This window comes from Antedon bifida, chromosome 6 (genome assembly GCF_963402885.1).
Source record: "Antedon bifida chromosome 6, ecAntBifi1.1, whole genome shotgun sequence".
Lineage (NCBI taxonomy): Eukaryota > Metazoa > Echinodermata > Crinoidea > Comatulida > Antedonidae > Antedon > Antedon bifida.
In genome coordinates this window covers 20580925-20605718 of record NC_136231.1, presented here as the reverse complement: position 1 = coordinate 20605718, position 24794 = coordinate 20580925, and the positions used below count along the sequence as shown (strand labels likewise).

Sequence of the window (24794 nt, the reverse complement as noted above, 5' to 3'; positions counted from 1 at the left end):
ACTCCTAAGCCTATAGCAAGTCTGAGCTTATTACTGCATAATGTATTAAAAAAAGAGTGTATTGAAATGTATTAACAAAATATATTTAATTCATTGCCAATCATTTTTCAAAATACAATTTATCTACACTCCTGCTGTACATTTTCTGTTCTTTACCAATTATTGTACATTTTCAATTCAAAACTTTCAAACAGAAACGATAGCATTTTGTAAACTACATCTTCTAAAAAGTTTTACTTCACCGTTTCATAGTCCCCCACTTTTAGTCTTCTGTATGGTACACCATACTTTCACTGTGTACTTTCTGGTGGAGAAATATATAATATATTTGTTTCAATAGTTATTTTAACAAATTGTTACAATTATTTAAATTATTTATTTTTTATCAGTGCCAAGTCACAGGAGCATGCTGGTCGAATTGGATTGAAGAAGAAGTCAATTTCAGGTAAATAATTTAATAAGATTTAAATTATGAATTACTTTAGTGAGAAATTTCCCTAATATGAAATGTTTCTTTCAATTGTACAACCCTTTTCTCTTCCATAGTTCACTATTATTTAACTAATATTTTTAATCTATTACGTGATGTTCTAACATGCATGACTGACCCGTATTTATATTACTTGACGTTTCCAGGAAATCCTGAACTTTGGTTCATTCATTGATCGATTGAAAGATTCCGATAATCGGATATATTTCAGTTATTGATTTGCTGTAAAAATATTTGTTTTTTTCCCCCAGGATCCATGGATGATTATGCAGAAATTGTTGATAATGATGATGATTATGCACTTCCAGCTACCAAAGATTACGAACTCTTGAGGGGCGACATCACAATTGATGCTGTTATAGGAGAGGGTCAATTTGGAGATGTCAACAAAGGAATCTATCATGATAAGGTGCAATTTTTTAATTGGTATCCTATTAGTTAAATGTGCTACCAAAAGACTGAAACACCACATACCATACATTACCACTCGGACACAGCACAAAGTTGTAAGCTGCAAGCAAGCAAGTTGACAAATCAAAATGAATGGATTATGTGCCGTTTGTGATTGGTCAATTCACTTACGTTGCGGCTTACGCCCTTACATTGTGTCCTATTAATAGTAATAAATAACTAATAAATATAAACCTTTGCAACAAAAACGTTGATAATAACACATTACGAAAAGTCTTGTAGTAGCAGCCACGTTTTTAAAAAGATTGTTTTCGATGCACATTCAGCTTTACCATTGTCATAAAATGGGGCACAGGGTTTGGGTAGGGTGTGGGTTTTATGTGGTGTTATTATCATTGTTTCAGCAACGGTTTATATGTTATAATAAGACATTGTAAACCAATAGTTACCCTTTCCCTGGGGAGAACATGTGTGACACTTGTGTAAGATACGTCCTGTGTTCGTGTGTGGAATATGTACAGTATACCGTAGTATCTTCTAACACAAAATTAATGAATTGTTCATTTTTTCCATTAGAATGGAGAAGAAATACCAGTTGCTGTCAAAACTTGCAAGACAGAAAGCTTTGGTGAAAAATTCTTAGAAGAAGCCTGTAAGTACAGATGATATTTCCTGCTATTTGTATGACATTTACACATTTTGCAACTCATACCTTGATGGAAAACAATATAGAAAAAACAACATGGGTGCATTTATAATTTGTGTAGTTTTCTGCTAAATTAGTAAAAGGGAAGTTGTACAGTCTGAATGAATGGAGTTAGAGTGAGTAGGGTAATTTATTTAATTATTCAATATTGCTTATTCAAACTTGCAAGGAACCCTCTCCAACCTTGTGTGGCAACTCTACAATCAAGTCAAACGTCTTGCAGATCTAAAGATAGTATAGAGGATATGGTGAAAGAGAGATATTTGTTGAAATTCATAATATGTATTTATTTGTTTTAGATATAATGCAGCAATTTGACCATCCACATATAGTAAAGTTGATAGGTATCTGTACAGACTTTCAACCTAATATGATTGTCATGGAGCTTGCACCTCTTGGTCAGGTACTTATCATTATTTCATTATTCATCTTTTTATCAATCACTGTCAACAATTTTAACCAGCCTGCTGTTCTCATTTAAGTTTATGAGTGCAAGTATAGTTCTGAAGGCAAATGATGAAGGCAGAAGTGTTTGAGATAGGAGAAAACATTTGTTCTATTCTGCTAATAAGCTTATATAGATACTACTCAACTTTACTTAAGTATTTGAGATGATGCATAATTAATGGTACCACATCCTCATTGACTTTTTTTTGGGAAACCTCATGCGGTGGTTAATGAGGTGCCAGGGAAAAGAAGTGAGTCATAGGGTGCATGTCCACTATGTTAAATGAGGCTTCTGGCTACTCACTTAATCCAGGACATACCCAAATTTATACAACTAGGTTTTTCCATAAATGTGTGTCTGCTATTACTACAGCAAGATCTTCGTTGGGCATGCTGGTTTCTGCCCTAATACATCAATGTATATTATTGTTGACTTCAGGATAGTGTTTCTAAAAACTAAAGAAAATATTAATGTTGAATATTTTACTTTTATTCCTTAGTTGCGTACATATCTTCAACAAAATAAGTTAAATTTGTCATTAAAGACATTGATACTATTTGCCTACCAAATAAGCACAGCGTTATCTTATCTAGAAAGTAAGAAGTTTGTTCATAGGTGAGTGTATTTATTTGGAAGATTTATATTAAATACGTAAATATTATTTATCTGACTATTAATCTGACTACTATTGTTAATGTTAATACAGTATAGCATGTCCATTCTATTTTAAACAAACATTTGATTTGATTATTTTGCAGAGATATTGCTACAAGGAATGTGCTAGTTGTGGCGGAGGACAATGTCAAACTTGGTGACTTTGGTCTTTCAAGATTACTAAATACTGATAAATCATATTATAAAGGTTGGTTATTATAATGACTTCCATTATCATTTCCAAATTTTACTGGCAGTTTGAAAGTAATAATTTAGGTGCCTAAATTTAATTATTGAATACACCACTATACAATATGCCAATCTGAATACATATAAAAATACCGTTTCAGCCCATATTTCGAATTGTAATTATTATTTTTGCACACAGCACGTAAGTAAGACCATTTTTGCAAAAATCATGCGCTTGTCAATAATGGGTAATTTACCAATACATACAGGAGTTATGTACCACATTCTGAAACAATAAAGTTCAGAATACATAGGATCTCTCCCTCTTCATTGTCTAATTAACGCTGATTCTTTCATCAACTTATTACTTACACTTATGTGGCTGTATTTGGTTTTTGGTCCTTTAATGTACATCATATTTTACAATTAGCTTCTCCTGGGAAACTTCCCATCAAGTGGATGGCACCAGAGTCTATCAATTTTAGAAGAACAACAGCTGCAAGTGATGTTTGGATGTTTGGTATGTAACAATTTTTAACTTCAAAATGATATGGATAAGTTGTACTTTATCCTCATGTTTACGTTTATTCATTCATTTCTTTATAAATTTCGGATAGTACATCATACATACATATACAAATCATACAAAAAAAACCAAGAAGAGAAACAATTACACCAGAAAATTAACAATATAAGCAACTTAATTTTATGACTAGCATATAATGTAGCCTTTAACTTAAAAGTGTATTAAATACTTTTTATGGTTTTTTTTCTAGGTGTTTGTTTATGGGAAATCATGATGTTTGGAGTAAAACCATTCCACGGTATTAAGAACAATGATATCATTGGTCTAATTGAACGAGGAGAGCGTTTACCTTTTCCAGCAGGGTGCCCACCAACTATATACAACATTATGACATTATGTTGGTCATATGAACCATCATTACGACCAACATTTAAAGATCTCAAGATCAGGTTGAGGTATGTTTCTATATTCTGTCAAATGTCTCAAAATCAGTGACCATTTTTTAAATTTAATTTTTAAATGTATTTTGAACTGTATATTGATTTTTTATTTTATGTAGTTAAGTTCTTCTGGGGCCCCAGACATTTCATGTTATGGTGACTCTGTTGCTTTTGGAGTCCCAGGACATGATGTCGAATAAATAAATGATATGATATGATATCATTCACACTTAGGCTAAAGGAAACACCGACCCTTTAAATTAAAAAAAAATCTCCCATCTATGTGAATACAATTTAAAAAGAAATACTTAAATATTTATTGAGTTGAGTGAAATACTTAATATTTAAGGGAGATGTCTCATCTAAGTGTGATTGGATTCCAGATTACTGGAAACTTTTGCAAAACCAGGCTCTCTTATTATACTAGTACTCCAAGCAATACATTAAACCTACAGCCATTTTAAAAGTTAGATTTGATCTTTTATTTATTATTGGCTTGAGATTTTAATTAAATTAGGATGTTGTTGAGTCAGTCAAAGTAAATTACTTACTTACTATTAGAGAGTGTTTTTGTCAAATTACTTCCTTAATTGAATAGTCTATTCTTTTAAATTATAAGCTATAACACTGTAGTACAGTATAATAATGGTATATTTCTTATTTTTAACTTAAATATCTTGAATAAATAGTGAATACTGGAAAATTTAAATACTTTTATGCAAATAGTTAGGCTCTTTTACAAAAGAAAGGTTTTTTTATTTATTGTTTTTTTTTGTAATTGTAACTGCTGCTTAAAATTTTAAATCAGTCATTTCTTCTATACATAATTATTACAATTGTTCTTGTATTGTTTTCATTTTTGTTAATTTTATTATTTGTATATGCTCTTAAATTAAGTAACATGATTGGAAAAAACAATATTTTATATAAATATTCACGTATTTAAATTAAAAATAAAATGTATATTTCTATTAGTTTCAGCGTAGGCACATTTTACAGTACCAAACTAACTTCTAGATTAAAGAGTGTTTAATATTATAATATTTGGGCAGTATTATTAATTATTTTATATTTTATTAACAAATGGATTATTTATACACAAATGGCAGTTATTTTGAAATACCAGAACAAATGTAAAATATAATAAAAAGGATTAAATGTCAGATATTTTGGATTATTAGATAATCCTATGTGAAAGTATATTATATCTAGGATTTATAGAAAAAGGAGATTTATACAGGATATGACAAGAGTAGATAGCAAATATAGCACAATGACTCACACAATTAGGAATTATGCCATCCAAAGTTTAGCAGTCTTTGCATTGACTAAAAGTGTTTAACTTTTATCTTCTATTCATTCTATTTTACAGTTTTCAATTTCATTCAGTTTAAATATATCTACATTAGCATATTACCAGTTTTTTAACTGCATTTTGTACTTTAACCTCGGATTCTGAAACCGGTTTGCATCATGGATTACTGAATAGTGATTCTGCTTTGTGATTTTGTTATATTGGATGTTATAATGGATATGTTTCCGACTACATTAGTAGTGATTCTGAAAGATGATTGGTCGGTTATTTTTAATGTCGTATGATATATCTACTTAATTATGCAGTTTTGCAAAGTTTAAATTGACAACTTCATTGGAAATCATTGGTTTGGAACGTTCCTGAAACAAAACTTGCGCATAATATCTATCTGTGTACTTGGATATTTTAATTTATTTTGATGAATTGGTGTTGGTTTAATTTTATATTAAAACTGTAACTTTCATTTGGATTTGTATTACATTCATTATTTGGATTTATTGAGTCATCATGATGAACCGTCACCGTTTTGTAGCATCAGATCGTTTGTTGAATAGATGTCAGCTTTGTGGTAATTTATCAACTTTGAACATGTTGTCGGATTTAACTCGGTATGCATCTGAAAGCTCTGTCTACACTATCAAAAAGTGTGTGTGCTCAAATATGGTAGTGATATGCCCAAATATCATCATGTCCATATATGGGCACATCACATTTTATTGTCACATAAAGTTTGATAGTGTAGACAGGGCTTTATACACATTTTTTATTAGCGTAAAACTATGTTTAGCACGTATCTCTATTATCTTTTGATGATGATGGTTTTTATCGATGATGATTTTTTAGGATTGGTTCTCAATAACTGTATTAATACCATTTGTTTGTAATCTTTACTGTAAATTGTATGTACAGAGTTAGGTTTATACAGGCATTGCCAACAAATTAACAAGAATTTAGACTGTTTTTGCTGCAAACACCTGTAGTAATGTGTAAATTTAAAAAAAATGTTTTTCCCTAATGTTCTGGCAGCAGCTGGTTAAACACCCAGTTGATTAAATTTTGGAAGCCTATTTATATAATCAATTACTGTATTTCTATGCATATATGTTGTTGAGATCACTTTTTCAACAACAACACCACATTGATATATACAAGTTTATATCTAGGGAACAATAATGCAGAATATAATTCAAGTTAAAAATAAAGCTGGTTAATTAGTGTTTCTGATGTAATGCTTTTAATTCGTTAAAATAATAATATACATTTGGTCACCAAACTCGAGAGTTAATTCCAAGAATAAGCTGAAAATGAATTAGAAACTAGTCTATACATATTAGAAAATAAAGTGTTTTGTCAAAGCAAAATGATTATATTGCTGATTGTTTTTATTTTCTCTTTTAATAGTGAAATATTAGATGAAGAAGAGAAAGCAGAGGATTCCATCAATCGACAGGAAAAGAGAAAACAAGATTTGGTTGCTCTTGGTTTAGTGGCAGCTGATGAACCACCACCAAAAGTAAGTCATTTATATATATATTTTTGGCCTGATTTATCTATCGAGGCTTTGTCCAAGTACTTTCACTTCACTGATGAAGGGCTAGTGTTGCCCGAAAGCTCTGCTAACTGTTCTGGCTGTTTATCGTTTCGATTTAGCTTTTCGCTTTTTTTTTGTATCTCTATTGAGATCCAGCCACTGATACCCACAACATTGTCATTTTTTTCAGTAATTTGCCTTTGGATTTATATATATATTTGGTATAAAACAATCCAAGTTTACAAAACAGTTCATTATTTTTATAATGTTGGCTATGTCAGATATTTTGCTAGTGACACTGCAAAATGACATGTAGGAAGCTTTCAAATTGCAACGACGTAGACACTAATTATGTCATGTTAATTCCCTGAGACCCTTTTTATCAAATTCTATGTCCAGATGTAGACCAGGAACACATACGCATAGGTACTAAGTAGACGCAAATCACAGGCTTCCTATTAACCTCATAGTGTTTGATAAAAGCAGTCAATGTTTCACAAAAAAACGTGATTAAATTAGAGAGCTTGAAGAAATTGTTCATTTAGTATTTTATTTGCTCTTCTGTAAAGCTAGAAAACATACATTTTTATGTAATCTTATAATTTAATTAGCTAGTATGTTAAAGCATTAGTGTCACTTCATAAAAAAAATGCAAAATCCATTTGACATATGTACGATACGATATGATAGTAATAGTATTGTCATTTATACAACAAGGTACAAATGAAATTTGGTTGGTTTACATTTGATATAAATACAATAACAAAGAAATCTAAAAGAGATCTAACAAACTTGCTATTAAATACATGAATATAATTATATTATGAAATGATTGTGTAGTGTCTGTAGTCATTTTACTGCCATTTTGTGTGTCACTTACAGTTTGAATCACCTATTCAGCTGTTTGAATGTCAAAGTGGCTTACATTCAACTCGTAATATGTCCATGTTATTAGGAAGAGAGTGTAACACTAATCATTCCATAAAATATAAATTTCTTAAAATATACAATACAATAAACATGCAATACATTTCCAATACACATTTCCATGCAATCAATATGCTTGATAGGATTACTATAGCAGATTCAGGAAAAAAACTATTTGTTCATAATTTCAATGTAAAATAAATGTGAACTATCATTTTAATTCATTTTTTTACATCTGCATCATAGTGTACTACAATTTACTTTTGTCAAATTATGAATTTTTAACAATTGCCCATAAACATGAGAAGACAAAATAGTTGTGTATGCCCTTTTTAAACATTTTGTTCCACGCTTCTCCATATTAGCATTCTTGTGTTACGAATATTTTCCACATTGTTTCATGCATTGTTCTTCACCCTACACCCAACAAACTTTCCACCATTTTCCATGCATGACTAAAATTCAGGCAAATTGGGTGATCTAGTACATGTTAACCTGCCACTGTATCAGTATACAAAGGGAATAGAATAGCACTTTCCTGGTAATACTCATTTACGAAATTGCTATTGAATATTTTCAGCCATCAAGACCATCATATCCAATGATTCCAGTACCAACAACACCTGTATTACATGACCCATCAAACCCGTATGCTGTACCTAATAAATTTAGAAAACAATCTGCATCTAGTGAATTACCAAACAGGCCTTTAAGTTTACAAGTAAGTAAAGATGTACAGTATGCAACAGTTACATATCAAGATATACTCTAAGCATTGCTTGATTTTATTGTTCCATTGCATACACAGTAGAGCTTACAATAGCTTGGTTTTATATGTATTTATTTTTTATTATATTTATGTTTTAACACAATACTTTGTAATTTTGAGATTATTATTTTTATAAAAGGATCTTAACGGAAATAAACTTATAAACATTTTGTGCTCTCCTAAAAAATCTTTTTAAAATATACTTATTTGTAAATATACTTATCAGTAATGTTAAAACTTAGTATGTATTTTTTGTAATGATTTTCCAAATAAATTCAAATCAAATTATGACCAACAGGAAAGACAAGACCAACAATTACAATTAGAAAAAATGCAAGAAATGCAAAGGAAAACTGAAATAGAACAGCTTGAAGAACAGTTACGTATACAGAAACTTGAATCAGAAGAAGACTCAAAATGGCTGGCAACTAATGCTGAAACACTGGTGAGTACCTTTTACATGATCTGTTTCTGAGCTGCTTTTTAAACTTTAAATATTGTAAATGTGCAACATTTAACCTTAAAACAAAACAACATAAAATTGTGAAAACTGTAGCCTAATTGTAACTGTCCTGTTTTGACACATTTTCAATACAATTTTATTTTTTCTTAATTTAGAAACCAAAAATTGATTCAGTACCTGATATTGTCACAACAAATCAACCACCTGTCCCGGTAAGTCATCCCTTATTGTTCTTATTTAATAAATGCTTGCAGTATCTGCAAGTCCAATGAGATTTTCAATTATTTATTAAATGACATTTCTCAAACCTTCAAACCTGTATGGAGTAATCAAGTTGTTTGTTAATGCAGAGATGCACAGCCTTTTACTTATAGCTATTTTGATTTTGTTCTCGGCTATTATAGTCTAGGAGGCCTAAACTACAGGTTTCTTTAAATCGTGCATACCAAATGATCTCATCTATTATTCTGTACTTCTCTTTAAGTCCTTTGTCTTAACAAAAACCATGGGCAGTTGTGGGGTAGTGATACCTAAATTATAATCACAATAATACACATTTTTGAAAAAAATAAGATGGGTAAGATGGGTTTGAGTGGATGATGAGATGTAGTTGATAGGAGAAGAAAACTTAAAAAAAGGGAGAACATAGAGTGAGAATGATTGTTGTGCAATGTTTGTTTTAATTTTAATTGCTATTATTTTGTTTTATTTAGTCTATTGCACCATCTGAAACAGAAGTACCAGATGAAGCTGGTAAGACTAGTTATTTTTTGACAAACTGTTCAGTGATTCATATGGGTTACAAATGTACAAGAAAGTTAGTTAAATACAGGTCTTGCAATTTTCCAACCAGACTTTTAATTTCACATTGTCCAGATGTAAATTCTTGTGCTGTTGTTTGAGCCATGATGGTGGAAACTAGACAACTCGGCTGGCATTTTTATAAACCTTTTTGCTTAAGTCAATATAGTTCAGTACTTAACTGAAAAAAAATTATGCTTTATTTGCAATTACCAGTTTTTGGGGGGGGGGGGGGGTTTATGTTATGAAATGGACTTCGTCAACTAATGTTTAAGATGAACATGCTATTTTGAAACTGACTCAAGTAAATGACAAAGTTATGATGAATTTTTGCTAAGCAGTTTTGATCAATCGGACCCATGGGCTATAGTTTCCTATAATTTCTTGTTGAAATCTTGATAATATTGTGCTCAATCATTGCAATTATAAAAAAGCATGAATTTGACAAGAACAAATTTTACAATTTTTTTTTTTTTTTTTAGAATCTGTTGGAGAAGCAACAGGAACAACACAAGAGGTTGAGGTTAGTACATTTTTTTATGATGCTTTTTGTTAAAATGTCGGATGCATACAGATGCCTTTTTTTACTCAAGCTCGAGCTCTCATATGGTAGCTTCACAGTGCCTGAGAACGGAGCAGTGGAAATGGTTCCTCAGCTTTTCTTCTTTTTTGGCTATCTAATAGGATATTTTATGGATCATTTTTGTGTAAAACTCATTGTATTAGGCGCTATATAAGACTACCATTGTTATTATTATGCTATACCATACCATTTGAATAAACACCCCGTTTTGTTAATATGCTGTTTGTTTTATTTGATTTATTATTTCCCTTCATTTTTGTTTCAGACGGGCCCTACTTTAGATTTGGATAGAACCAATGATCTTGTCTTTGAAAATACGACCAATGTAGTGAAAGCTGTAATGAATATGGCCAACATGGTACATTGTGTCAAATCAGAACAATATGTTGACCTTGTTAAGGTAAATAATGAATATTTATGAGTTGAATAGGGAGAACATTTGAAGTTGAAAGAGTGACTGTTATATTCAAATATGAGTTGAATAGAACAGTCTTTCAACAAATAAAATATTCTTCACATTCAATTAATACAAATCTTTCATATTTGTTTTATGACATATAATTTTAAATTCAGTTAATCTACCGATTCCGTCTTTAATCCAATGTTGAATGCTAGGTCATTACAAAAGACTGCTCTGTGATTTTATCGCCACAGTATGAGCAGTTTAGGCACACTCCACATGTTGGTTTTCACCAGTAAAGTGTCTCACCAAATTTTACAAAAAGCATACCTTCAATAAATAATAATAATGAATACAGGTTTTGGATTACTTTTTAAATTTTCTGAACTGAATTTCTATATTTGTTATATGATTTATTTTCTTTTATGCAATTAAAAGTCTTCCTGCAATGAATGACTTTTCCAATGAGTGACAATAACTGATTATTATATTGTATAGTATTATTTTGTCTCTTTTTCTGCCCAACTTGTTGTTACTTTACTTTACTTATTTTCTGGGAGCCTAGGCATAAAGTTAAACTTTTTTAGACTTCCTTCCACACACAGACTTGTTAAAATTATTAATAGTATTATTATTTTTAAAGTGTGGAGAATTTGTTATTGAATAAATTAATAAATGAACAAACAAATTATTATTCTTTTTATTGTTAGGACATTGGAATGGCTCTGAAGACATTATTAGCAAGTGTTGATAATGTCCTTGAAGAGTTACCTGAGCAAACACACAGAGATGTTCAAATGGCTCACAAAGTGCTCAGCTCAGATTTAGCTAAGTTGATCAGTGCGATGAAACTAGCTCAGAGGTACGCTACAACAACATTGGATGGAGATTACAAGAAAGGCATGTTGGCTGCCGGACACGTGCTTGCAATGGATGCCAAGAATCTTCTAGATGCTGTCGATACAGCTAGGACACTTTGACCAAAATTCAATAATAAATTGTTTATATTGTATATAAGAAATTATAGATAAATTGAAATCATAAAAAAACGGAAAATTGCATTTTGAATCACTTTGTATATCAAAAGCATTATCCTCTCAATGTTTACCTGAATCTCAGTACCGTATCTTCACATACTATAGTACAATATTTCCCCAGCATACTATTATTATTTTGTAATAATATTGTAAAGATTTAATAACATGTAATTTCCAAAGTGCTGTTGTCAAAAAAAGTGCCGTTCATGTGTAGTTCAATATTGCCTTAATATTCAGTGAAGTATGTTAACAAGTTTTAAATCCATGAAGTTATTGTTTTAACTATTGGTCTATTGTAGCAATAATATAGTTAGGAAACTGACATCTCATAATTAAATGTATAATTATTTATTTTAATCACAGCATTATTTTATTCATATACTAATGTAATAACAATGCATTGTAAAATCAAGTTAAAGATGTATTGTCCCCCTAAAAAAATAATAATAATTTTTTTTTTTTTGTTGAATATGCCATTTTAATATCACATAATAGTTATTCACTTTGACCAAAAACTTGATCCAAAAAAAAAACATTTTACACCAAAAAAATGTAATTTAAAGCAAAATATACCTAAATTGTCTGGAAGACAATGGTTTTTGGTTGAAATTAACCATTTCTTTTGTCTTTTTATAAGTGAAATAATTATTTTTGATGATTTTTTTCTACAGAAGTGAATAACTTCATTAAAACTGTGAAATTGCCTATTCAAAATCTGATTTTATTAATCTTTATTTTTCATGCTTTTGGGGGACAATACATCTTTAAGCATTTTTTTTATAATAAAAAATTAAAATGTGTTTTATATTTTTTATATCTCTTGAGTTAAAAAATGTAATTCTTATTATTTTGAGCACTAACCAAACTAATTTACAGAAAACATAACGTAATTTTTTTTAAATATGTTCATAAATATCAAAATTCATTTTTAATAGAAACTTTTGCAGTTTCAATTAGTGCTTTATTCCTCCTTAAACATTTTGTGTGAAAAGATAAGGCATTTTGTTTTGCGTTGTTGTTGTTATAATAAGCTCCATTTGAAAATTAGTTAGTTTTCCGAATAATTGTGTCATTAACACGATATCTAAAATCACTTTATAATTTAATGAACATTTACTTATAAGTAAACTATAATTATGGGTTCTTTTTCAATGAGCTGACCTTCAAACTATTGTTTATTTTAACTGTATTTTAGTTCAAAATAATCGTTTGTTTACTACAACTGAAGTTGTATTAGTATTTTTATTAAATCATGTCATGTTCATATATTAAATACCTTTAAAAAAATAAAATTACTCGATATTTAAATTATGCACCCACAAATTTGTAAAATATAATGTATGTGAAAACGGCCTGCGCCTCAAATCAAGATAATTAGATTATTCAATTAATTTTCAAAATTATTTGTTAGTAATGTAGTATTATCCTTAGTGCAATTTGACCAATAAAACAATTTTGAACATCGTAGGCCAATATTGTTTGTTTTTTTTTTTCAATCAAGAGCTTTCCGATCTTGGGTTTCTTAATGTCAGCCTCAGAAATAAGTTTTTAAGATTAAATTATGTTCACAAAATTCGTTATAACTTTAATACGCCTTCTTTCCTTAAGGATAACTTTTTGTTAATTTCTGATCATCACAACCATTTCACCAGGGGTACAACATTTAATTTTGTCACTCCTAAGGCTACTGGCGTTAATGATACGACTTTTTATTTCTTAGGTATCCGTGACTGGAACAGGCTCCCCAATTCACTCAAATCAATACAAAATAATGCAACCTTCAAAATAAAACTTAAAGAATTTTTTAATAATGAACAGCTTGGTATTTCAGTTTAATTAAGCTATTTTTAATATTGTTTTTTTGATGTTTTCTTGTCTTGTATGTATTTTCTTGTTTTTTCATTTTTACTGAGTCATACTTAACGATAATTGTACTAGGCCCAACCACTCACTTTTCAGTCATTACGGATTGGACCCCATTGGAAATAAGTTTACTTTTTTGTCGACTTAATGGGTTATCCAGGTATTCTTTTTATACATTGTATATTTTAACTTTTATGTATGAATATCAAATAAAATCAATCAATCAACCTCTGAGTGCCTGGAGGATCTGCTAAAAACTTATAAACAAAGGATGACCCTGGGGCTATGGGGCATTGAGTTATCATTGAAGATCCGTCCATCCAGTTTGTTCCAGTTTGGTACATAGCATGCCAGTGAATTGTTAAACCTGAATAATCTTGCAGATTATTAATAACTTTAACACGTATTGTGTCCCATTGACAAGCCTATAAATAAAATATTGACAATGTGAACAATTTGAATTACATAAGCACACAGCAGTTGAAAGAAATATAATGAATTGACTACGCTGAAAAGACTACAGATGTAAGCAGTGCAATTATAACAATAATAATAATAATATGGGTGTATATGACACTAATGCAAGATTTTAACGCAGCGATATTTTATAATTCAAGTCAATCGAAAAACACTTGGTCGTAGGCTACCTTCATTTGAGGGTTTAGGGGATCTATACTAGCGACATCATTTCCTTCCTTCCTTTTCATGAAAATTCGACAAAATATAAAAACAAATTGAACAGATAAAATTCATTTGCGAAACATTATTCAAAGATAAACAATAAACGTTCAAGTGTGCAGGCAGACAGCAACTCATTATCTGGCTCCTTATAACACTATGAATTGTGTTTATTAATCAATAATTAACTGCGGATTATCTATGATTTGACATTAATCATTAATCGCATTTAAAAGATAAATTTGTTTCATTTATTTTTATTATGTAGGGCTACGATAGCATAATACGTAATTAAATAGCTTTCTTACCTGTATACTTGGCCCTGACATCGATCCGTTAGTTGCAATAAGTGCGCGGGCTGTTCCTTCACCCGTCACACATCCATTAAGAAAGCAATCATCGATAATAAATTGCAACTTCTTGCAGTTTATTGCCTCTAGACATAGGCCCCTATAATACAGTACGACTATCGGGTAATAAATGTTATGCAAGGAGATGGTAAATGAATAAAGATGTATAAAGATCAGTGTCAGTGGATCTCATATAGAATTCCTTTGATTACTCGTTATTTTAATACGATTACGAAATCACTAAATGTGTCTGTTATGCAATACTTTCATTGATCTATTATTGTCTATATGTTCGAGTGTTTAATCCTACAATTTCATAAATTGACACACTAAGTCTTTTGTTTTTTTGTTTGTCTTGGTGTGCGTAATGGTATAGAACTTGTATGTAATTTAAATTATGTTTTGTAAATATTATATATGCCGTTTTGATTTACTTTAGTTTTGTAGACAAACATGCGTATTTTAGAAATGAAATTTTTATTGTGGGTTTTTTTGGTTATTTAACCTGTCAAAAAATATTGAGAATGCCATTATAGCCTAACTGTACGCTATTTTAGTAGTTTTACTATTGACACTAATATTACACACAGACATGTGACACAGACGGCGTTTCATACATTTATAACAAATAATTTAACAAATTTAATTAGATAATTGAACTTTAGCATTGATCGTAAAATGATTGTGATGTACTAAATACAACATATTTTGTTTTTGTCTTTCGGGGGCTCGTACCACTTTTAGTTTTTAACATTATACTTACATAACAGTTTTAATATACTGATCTACTTCTTGCTCTTTGTAGTAAAATATTACACAGGATATTTATATAGGATAAAATAAAATTAAAATACATTAGGGCCTAGGCCTATTTGTAACAATTTCAGTAGATAACTTTTTCCTTCATTTAAAATTGTTAATAAAACTTTAAGAATAAAATATTTAAGACTTTTAAATGGCTAGAAAAGGTGTTAACATAATATATAACTAAATTGAAAAAAGGCTTACCATATAAAAAGACGCATAGTAAAATGCACATGAAGTTAGACATCGTAACTCTTTCATTTTAATCGCTAAATCGCCAGTAAATAATTATTCCATGTTCTATACATTGACAAGTCAACATAATTCTGCAGGTAAGCATATACATCAATGATAGTTTGGTAATTGTATTTTTCTATTACATTAAAACATTACAAGTGAACGAAATTACCATTTCAACTCAGATAAAGTGAGGGTATCGATTAAACATTAGTCACTGATAATTATGTTTCCCATTGTTAGTTACAGAGAGTATAGTATTATAATTTCAAAAGCTAATTACTGAAAAACATGACAATGTCGTGAGCATTAATGGTTAAATCTCAATTGAGTGCATTGGAATAAATAAGTTATTTATATATTATATTATAATTATATTCGGTTGTCAGCCTATGGTATTATGTTTTATAACCGTCTTCACTTTTAAAATCTGTGTAGCAATTGGGAGGTGCAATAAGTGTATGTTTATAACTACTTCACATTTTGGAGTAATAATTATATTACTTCATTATACTAATTTAATTTATATTGTAGAGTTAGATAAAATCAAAGCCAATGTACTCTCTGTGCCACCATAATGTATGTGACCTACGTTATATGTCTATTATAAGTTGAATCATACAGTTTCAATACTTGTATTGTAGTAGGCCTAATGACTCACAAAACACCAACAATATATCAAGATAATTTCAAAATAAAATTATTTAGAGGATTGGACCTGCAGGAAATCGAAATTTGATGAGATTTTATTGTTTGTATTTTTATGGCAGTGATTGAACATAACTGCTTTTGTATAACTTGCTTTCGTATCAATAGACAAATGGTGTTTTGTACCACCATGTACTAATACAATTTATTACTTATTGTAAAGAATCATTCACAATAGTTACCTAGGCAGTAGACAATTTCCTTCTAGACTTACTCCGCAAAACAGTTATATTTTTGTATGAACTTTTCAAAGAAACTTCGTCGCCATGACTAATTGTTATAGCTAATAATATATATCTTGCCAATGTGTTATAATTGGTATTTTGATGCCTGACAGACATAATAACTGGAAAGTGTACTATTAGGGGGTTAGTTTTATGAACTGAAATCAATCAAAGTACATTCGAAGTATGAGTAGTGGAAAAGAAACAGATGGAAACACAGACATTGCAACTAGCAATATTTCAATTCCAGGAATGACAAACGATAATACACCGGCTGACATAAGATGTGGAACAACCAAGCGTTTGGTTGATCAAGATGTTGAGCAACAAGATGCGTCAGGGCGCAAATCTTGGATTAAAGAACATATGTTACATATGGTCTTAATTGTAGGAGGAATTATGTTAATACTTGCAGTCACTGTCACGTTATGTATTCTTCTCATTAACTCAAATTCCACTGGTAAGTACTTCTTAACTTTTATCTTAGCGTCCCGCGACGCTGGAACCAAAGATATTTTCTAGCCTCCTGCGTTGATTGTTCGTGCTTGGTACTATGATAAAGAACGTTTTGATTACTGTCAATAATTTTCGGCTTAATTTATTTAATTGTGCATAAAAATGTATTTTCAATTCACAATTATTTATGATAAAGATGAAAAAACCCTTACTCCAAAATTCTTCTACAATTTGTACTATATTAAAACCTTCTCAAAAACGAATTGAGTACAAACTTAATATTATAAGTTTGCTTCTTAGTGACCATGTTAGTCGGGGTTCTAACTTGCATGTCAACTTAAGGCTGCTACACAAGATAAACAAATAATGTTCTTACATAGGCCTAAAACTAAAGAAAGAAAAGTTTTCAGTCTAGAACTATAGGATAACCATTTATGCGTTCTTTGATAAACAAAATAATATTTTAATATTTCAATAATATTAAAACAGAAACCATTATATGGAACTGGAAATATTTATTAGTAACTTAAAACACTACTGTACTCTCAACGTACGTGTTCATTGACCAGACAAGGAAGTAAAATACAGAACTAATCAGCTAAGTGTGCTTTTTCACAAACTATAAAGACCCATCTATTGACAATATGTTTCATAATGGTCTAGTTAGGAGTAGACTTACAGTACCAGTATATTTCTAGAATGAAGGCTTTTCTTATTTCTTTTGTTTTATGTAAGAAAAATGAGACAAATTAATTCTAGACTTAAATGGATACTTTATTACAGCTACATTCAATATTATTACAATTATCATAAATAATATTGTTTTTCTAGATATGACAATCACTGAACCGGACGAAACAACTGAGCCATTATATGTTGAGAACACAACTGAAATAGTTACGTGGGTAAACGAAATGTCCACGTCAGAGACAAATCTGCCTGTATCAATTACCCAAACCATACCAATAGATACGACAATTATCACAAATACGCCAAGCGAAAAGTCTGTTACAACGGTAAATGGTAAGACATCAACCACTTTGGTAAACGAAATGTTCACGTCCAACACTGATTCGCCTGAGATAACTAAACAAACCACACGAATAAGTTCGACAGTTATGATGAACACACCGACTGCAGAGTCAAATACAAAGGCGATTGATACGACCATATCTGAGTTATCAACAGCAGTAAGTGAACTTGACACGTCCAGCACGAATGGTCTTGAATCAACTACCCAAACGACATTACGATCGACAACCATCACACATACATCAACTACAGAATCACATACGACGGCGAATGTTAATAAGACAACACCTGAGCTAACCACGTTGACAAATGAAATGTCGACATACAAAACAGGTCTGCCTAAGTCAACTAGGCAAACAACACCGATAAATACGACTATAATCCAAAATTCACCAACGACAGAGTCAACTACAAAGGCGATTGGTACGACCACATCTGAGTTATCAACAGCAGTAAGTGAACTTGACACGTCCAACACGACTGGTCTTGAATCAACTACCCCAACGACATTAAGATCGACAACCATCACACATACATCAACTACAGAGTCACCTACGGCGAATGTTAATAAGACAACACCTGAGCTAACCACGTTGACAAATGAAATGTCCACGTACAAAACCGACCTGCCGAAGTCAACTAGCCAAAACACATTAATACGTTCGCCTACGGTCAGTTTATCAGCCTAAGCCCAAAACTATCATCACAAGTGCACCAGTGGCTATAATTCCGAGGAATGGTAATTAGGCCACAACATAGTTATCCGCATCAGTCATTGCCAACATCTGTGTGAATTGACTATTTCAATTTGATTGACACACAGTCTATCTCGAAAAGAAGCCCAGTAGTGAACTTTCGATTTCGAGATGGGCTACCCTTTGAGATTACTTTTGCAAACCAAAGATGGGGGAGGAAGGGCTCCTTTTCGAGATGGGCTTTTTTTAGGGTTTACGGTGTCTGAGGCTGATCCGAAAGGTCATGTTTTAATTACAAAACATTGGCATAAGACGACATAGGGTCTCTATTCGGTTTCCGCTCTTTGCGGGGGAAATCAATTATTATAGGCGACGATTATTGTACACTGCTTTAGTTATGAACTGTCAAGTTGATACATTTTCTACAAAATGTCCAGATATCTATTGCTAATTGCAATATCTAGTTTAGTATCCTACCGTTCAGCCGATATGTTATTCGGGATAAAGGACCAGCAGTAGTCAACCAGGTATTCTTATTTAGTGTGTATATACTGTAGAAACTACGTTGATTTTACTTTGTCCAGTGTGAACTAAGCGTTGTTTTGACGGAAGCAGAACCTGCTCAACAAAAGTAATTATTCTATAAAAAGGCAAACAATTTTATGTATAACATTATTATACGCTTAAGTTATTAAATCAAATTATTTAATAGGGACGCCATCTGAAATTGGAGTTTTATGATATTGTTGATGTGGCTGTTAGATATCTTAAAATAAAAAATAAATGTCTACATTCAGTTTAAGTTTAATTGTGATTTTGTTTCATTATTTTACTTTTATGTCCATGTTCATATATTATAATACATAGTATGTAATTCTTATAAACTACTGTATAATTTCTTTTAAAACACCTTGCCGCAAGCGAAAATTAAACCTTAGATCTAATGGTGGAAATCTTGAAGTGCCTAAATGTAAAACCGACAGATATAAACGGTCTGCTGTACCTTATATTATTGAGCTGCTTAACTCTCAATAAAATGCACTGTCTTTTTTATGTTCTAAATAACTTTTTGATGTTTTCGGTCTAAATATTTTTTTTTATGGAGCGACCTTTTTTTTTATTTGTTTTTCTTGATGGGCATTCTGAATGTTATATAGGATTAAATAAATACATTTAAATTAATACTATTGTATATATTGCTAAAAATATATTAAAACCTTGATAAATATATTTAAAATACTAGTGAACCTAATTAATGATACGTTGTGAAATTATCTATTTTTTTATGACATTGCAATATTTTTCTATTGGATAAATTTTAATGATTAATGTACAGTATATTTATGTTTTATGCATACTGTAAATTGTTCTGTATTTTTTTCTGTAATGTTTAACTTTTTATTATATGTACTACAATAATTTCAGACTTATTCTGCTTTTTGTAATATTTTTTTATATACCTGAATAAAATAAAATCTTTGTATTCGTAAATAAGATCGTTTTTATTATTACTACACTGTAAATTTACTTTTTTATATTGTTTATATATTTTCCCTCTCATTGTCTTTTTTGTAAAACTTGGTAAGAAAACAAATTGTTATTATTTGATCTGGGGTATCTTTCATACAAATCTTCCTGTTTTCCTGAAAATTTTTTTATTTATTACATAATATTATGATTTGATGAATAAACGTATTTGTTTTTGTTGTAGTATTCGCTGTGAACCTCTTCTTTGTATTACATTTTCTCGTGTTTGTAGTGTTTTCTGTAGACTTTCGTCGTTGTATAATTCCCGTATTTTATCAAATAATTCTTTAGATATTTTTAACTGTATACTTTCACAATTTAAATGAAATTTAAATTATATTATTACTAGTCTCTAGGTTCAAGGTATTCCATGATTTGTTTTAATGCGAGAGGCGTGCGCGTTGCGTTCTACACTTCCCGTCGAAGCGATACCAAAACGAATTATGCTGTTGAGTTTGGAGATCAAATGGTTTTTCTGTGGCTGCGACACGATTATTGCCATGCCCCTCAAAAGAGCGGAGAATATGTACATAGTACGGTACTATTGGCAACCAGACATACTACAGACTGAGTTTCTATCTTGGCGAGACGAGCTCAGTGTCTTGCTGATTGCATTGGTTGAGGTAAGTTAGTCGTATTTTTTTTTGTTTTCTAAATTATTACATTTTCAAAAAATCAAACACATTTTCAACAAAATATTCAAAGAAATTATATCGGCTTTTGTCTCTCCAGTGTTTTTTTTTAATTTGTAGTCTGACTGCCACGTATTTGGTCTTGTTTGAATGTCTAAATGGACTTTTCACAGATATTCCAACCTTTAGCATTGTTTACTTCGTCTCCATGACTATGGCGATGCTAATGTGTTACTAGTTAGGGTGATGTTTCAGTGCCTGATATCAACCGTCACTTCAAACTATAGCGTTCATGGTTAAACATCTTTCATAAAGAAAAAAACAACTCCACTTTTCACCATGAGTCAAACGGAAACAAATGGAAATGGCAACGTTGAGCTTAGCACTCTTTCAATTCCAGGACAAGTGGAAGACAAGGAAGCTGTTGAAAAAGTAAAATCAACAGACACTTTGGTCGATCAAGATGTGGAGAACCAAGAAGCGTCCGGGTGTAAATCATGGATTGGAGCACATACTATGGCCATTGGCATTGTAGGAGCAGTTACAGTAGTAGTAGTTGTAGTCACTGTTACTTTATGTGTTCTTCTCATTGAAGACCCCACTGATCCTAGTAAGTATCTTGTATGTTGTACTTCTAAACATTATGAATACTGTCCATTGTCGGTAGTTAAAAATAAAATAATAAGCCTGAATATAAGTGAGTTAACGAGTTTAGGTAATGAATACCACACTGTAAACATAGTATAATCGTATAAAATTAACTTATATACATATTTATATTCAGTTTTCTCCAATGAGAGATTTTATTCCGTATACGGGCCACCGAGACCCACAATGTTATAAGTTACCATGAACATTAGATAGGTACAAATAACGTGATCTTTAGTTACTAAGACTATATGTGCAATCTTAAAATCAAAGAAAAATATAATTATTAATCAGCAATGCATATAATTCTAAATGTGGCTTGTGTGATGCAATCTATGCCGCCTATACTATAACTATAATCTCAGTTGGGTGGCTTTTTCTCATTCTCACTGATTTCCTCATCTTTACCGTTCTTAAATGAAATCATTAAGTTCATTAAAAAAACAGAAACTAAAAAAAGAAACAATTAGTTTACAGAAATATTGGTCGTTGAAATTTGTTTTGTATCAGACATTGGTGTATGTTAGTTCTAAATCGCCCGTTGATATACTGAACATTTATTAATGAATTTGAAACGATAAGATGAGGAAATCTGGAAAACTTCTGCTTGATATACAGATGCCCTAACCATTTGACCACAGGGGCTTTCACGACTCTCGGCCTATTATTAAAACAATTATACTACACATATGTACATGGAAACAATATTTCAGTATTCACTTTTTATCTCCATTTTAAAATGTTATTAAAACATTATAAACTAGCAAGAAGAGTGATTAAAATGGCAAAACAATGATGTTTGTTCTTGTTTGGGTAGAGAGGCTATCGATTTTTACATATTAAACATATTTTTGTTAAAGATGTTCTTCCCGGTCCATGCAATTGAATCTATAACGAATCTATAATGTCATTTTGTTTTTTAGCTAAACCATCAACGATCAAAACAGAAACGACCCTACCAGGAGGAACAACTGATCCTTTATATGATTTAAACATAACTGACTCAACTACGTGGGCGTATGGAAACTACACGTCCGACGAAACAGATCCGCCTATAGCAAATACCCAAAGTACACCAACAACCAAGGACTTAACACCAAGTACATTGCTGGTAGATTCAACTACGGAATTGGTTGACAAAACAACATCAATAAGTAGGTCTGCGCCAACTACACCAACAACTAAGAACGTAACACCACCATCATCATCGACGGCAGATTTAACTACGGCATTGGTTGACAAGACTACATCCAACCCAAACCTGCCTACAAATACACAAATTACACCAACAACTGAGAACGTAACACCATCATCATCGAAGGCAGGTTTTACTACAGCATTAGTTGACAAGACTACATCAAATTCCCAAACAACACCAATAAGTACGTCGGCGCCAAGTATCTCAACGAGTGATTTTACTACAAATAGTCTGGCAACTTCAAATACAACGGTAAATGGAAATAACACGTCAGTATACCAACCTTCAATAAATACACCTAACATAACAATGACTACAGATCCAATCACCGCCGTTATTAGCAAGACGGCCGTTACAACTGATGAAATGAACTCAACATTATTAGTCAGCGACGACTTCAGTGACATATACACGACTATACCGGGCACGACATAAATCACTATTTTATCCCTAATTTAGTTAGTATCTTAAAGAAGCACCTATGATGTGAAATGTTTGTTATGAAATGCATCTAAAGAAGTTTATGATATCAACCGTAACTGTATCGCGGGACAACATAAGAGACGGTAAAATAACAGCAGCATTGTGTCTATCTCTGTTCTGTATAGACTCTTTGGAAAAACTACCATGGAAAAAATGCTCGTAAATCCATAAGATAAATAAACTCCACTAAGAAGAACAAACTAATATGTTTGAGAAGTACGAAATAGACATTTTCAGGCGCAAAAATCAAGACTTTCGTATGGGCTTGTACTGTACGTATATATGCCTATTGAAATTATGTTTAAATAACAAACTAATAAATAACATATATTATTAGATTAATGGAATTGTCCACCAATTTGATTGAACTCAACTTTACAGTTTTGGGTTTTTATATTATATAAAGGGCTAAATTATCAATTATATAGACTTCCGGACGAAACATGTTATGTTTGCTAATTTGTATGAATAATATTGTACATGTCGTATTTATTTGATTGATTTACAGAAAATTTAAGGAAAAAAAGAAGAGATTCAATAAATTGAAATTGTCTTTTCATTTAACCGTTTAGAGATACTGCATTAAAATAATACGTATGCATTTTAATGGTATATTTTTCTAACTGCATTTAATGTATTTGCTTGCATTTCACTATAGACGTATAAATGAAACAAAATAGAATAAATATGATGTTGTGCCGCCTTAGAATACGCCGAATACAGTATACCAAGTAGCATGGAACGAACTGCCTCATTGATATTACTGTATATAGAGTTTGTTTGTATATATTTGATGTGCTTGTTATATGTAGGCCCTACGATTGATATTCAGATTGTATATTTCTAATACAAAAAGGGGTTTTGTTGTGGAATAAAAAAAAATCAAAGAACACAATTAATTGTCTAATTTGTGTCAGTGAGTATTGTGGCATTGGTAATAACTATTCGCGACCGACAACAACTCTGTTTTTTATACTAGGACAATAACGATTGACGATATCTAGATACAATATGCAGTGTTCATCCTCTATAGGATAACATTTTATGCTGCCTTTAATCCTTTAAACATGTTCAACGTCCAATCAAACGACGCCATGATTAGTAGGACCTGAATTCTAAAAACACTTTTCTAGACTATAACCAGCCTATAAATTATTCGCTATAAAAACACATGCCACCTTTTTTCGCTATGGTCTGGCCTCTGACATCGAATTAAAATATGAAGTTCTTCGGCTGAAGAAGAAGAAAACAGTCAATCTTTCAAGTCAACATTCATTATTTTGTTTAAATTAATGTTTACCTTTTAAATAATGTGATTCAGCGAATCCTGTAATAAATTGCTATTTTACTACTGTATGATATGACATTACTGAAAAAAGACAATTGATTATTAAAGACATCCGGAGAGATTCTATATAGCCTAATTCTGTAAAATAAAAATCTTTATTTTTTGTAAACTGTAAAATTCAATTTTGGTTGAATTTTCTTTTGTCCAAGATTTAGACACACGAAAGAGACTGTGGTGTGAATAATCATAATATGCTAGCTATAGCTAGTTTCAATCTCTCC

The 24794-nt window shown here is 31.0% G+C and overlaps 3 protein-coding genes across 9 annotated transcripts in view; all 3 read left to right on the top strand.

The window, feature by feature from the left end:
* The window catches only part of LOC144845292 (focal adhesion kinase 1-like), a 32934-nt gene extending 20692 nt beyond the window's left edge, over positions 1-12242 (top strand). For 3 of the 7 annotated variants that reach the window (XM_078702499.1, XM_078702497.1, XM_078702496.1), the window contains 16 exons: positions 390-445; positions 742-899; positions 1478-1553; positions 1907-2010; positions 2555-2670; positions 2814-2917; positions 3329-3418; positions 3675-3879; positions 6581-6692; positions 8218-8358; positions 8705-8851; positions 9025-9081; positions 9583-9622; positions 10153-10193; positions 10519-10653; positions 11364-12242. In XM_078702499.1, the coding sequence (XP_078558625.1) occupies positions 390-445; positions 742-899; positions 1478-1553; positions 1907-2010; positions 2555-2670; positions 2814-2917; positions 3329-3418; positions 3675-3879; positions 6581-6692; positions 8218-8358; positions 8705-8851; positions 9025-9081; positions 9583-9622; positions 10153-10193; positions 10519-10653; positions 11364-11633 (1852 nt within the window). In that variant the 3' untranslated portion in view covers positions 11634-12242. The remainder of the gene's footprint in view (positions 1-389; positions 446-741; positions 900-1477; positions 1554-1906; positions 2011-2554; positions 2671-2813; positions 2918-3328; positions 3419-3674; positions 3880-6580; positions 6693-8217; positions 8359-8704; positions 8852-9024; positions 9082-9582; positions 9623-10152; positions 10194-10518; positions 10654-11363) is intronic. The other 4 variants (XM_078702498.1, XM_078702503.1, XM_078702501.1 and 1 more) reach the window with 2 other exon arrangements.
* A 4458-nt stretch (positions 12243-16700) lies between these two features.
* Positions 16701-20225, top strand: LOC144845008 (uncharacterized). Its single transcript, XM_078702123.1, has 2 exons — positions 16701-17014; positions 17842-20225. The coding sequence occupies exons 1-2, from the start codon at positions 16741-16743 to the stop codon at positions 18729-18731; spliced, it is 1164 nt and encodes a 387-aa protein (XP_078558249.1). The 5' UTR covers positions 16701-16740; the 3' UTR covers positions 18732-20225.
* A 482-nt stretch (positions 20226-20707) lies between these two features.
* Positions 20708-24089, top strand: LOC144845705 (uncharacterized). Its single transcript, XM_078703132.1, has 3 exons — positions 20708-20887; positions 21212-21506; positions 22468-24089. The coding sequence occupies exons 1-3, from the start codon at positions 20708-20710 to the stop codon at positions 23175-23177; spliced, it is 1185 nt and encodes a 394-aa protein (XP_078559258.1). The 3' UTR covers positions 23178-24089.
* The last annotated feature ends 705 nt before the right edge of the window (positions 24090-24794 follow it).

What these genes read in the sequence shown, in the direction of transcription:
- LOC144845705 (XM_078703132.1), top strand. Translation starts at nt 20,708, where the DNA reads ATGCTGTTGAGTTTGGAGATCAAATGGTTTTTCTGTGGCTGCGACACG. An exon ending in TGCTGATTGCATTGGTTGAG is followed by an intron (nt 20,888 to 21,211) that starts GTAAGTTAGTCG and finishes TCTTTCATAAAG; the next exon opens with AAAAAAACAACTCCACTTTT. An exon ending in TGAAGACCCCACTGATCCTA is followed by an intron (nt 21,507 to 22,467) that starts GTAAGTATCTTG and finishes TTTGTTTTTTAG; the next exon opens with CTAAACCATCAACGATCAAA.
- LOC144845008 (XM_078702123.1), top strand. Translation starts at nt 16,741, where the DNA reads ATGAGTAGTGGAAAAGAAACAGATGGAAACACAGACATTGCAACTAGC. An exon ending in CATTAACTCAAATTCCACTG is followed by an intron (nt 17,015 to 17,841) that starts GTAAGTACTTCT and finishes TTGTTTTTCTAG; the next exon opens with ATATGACAATCACTGAACCG.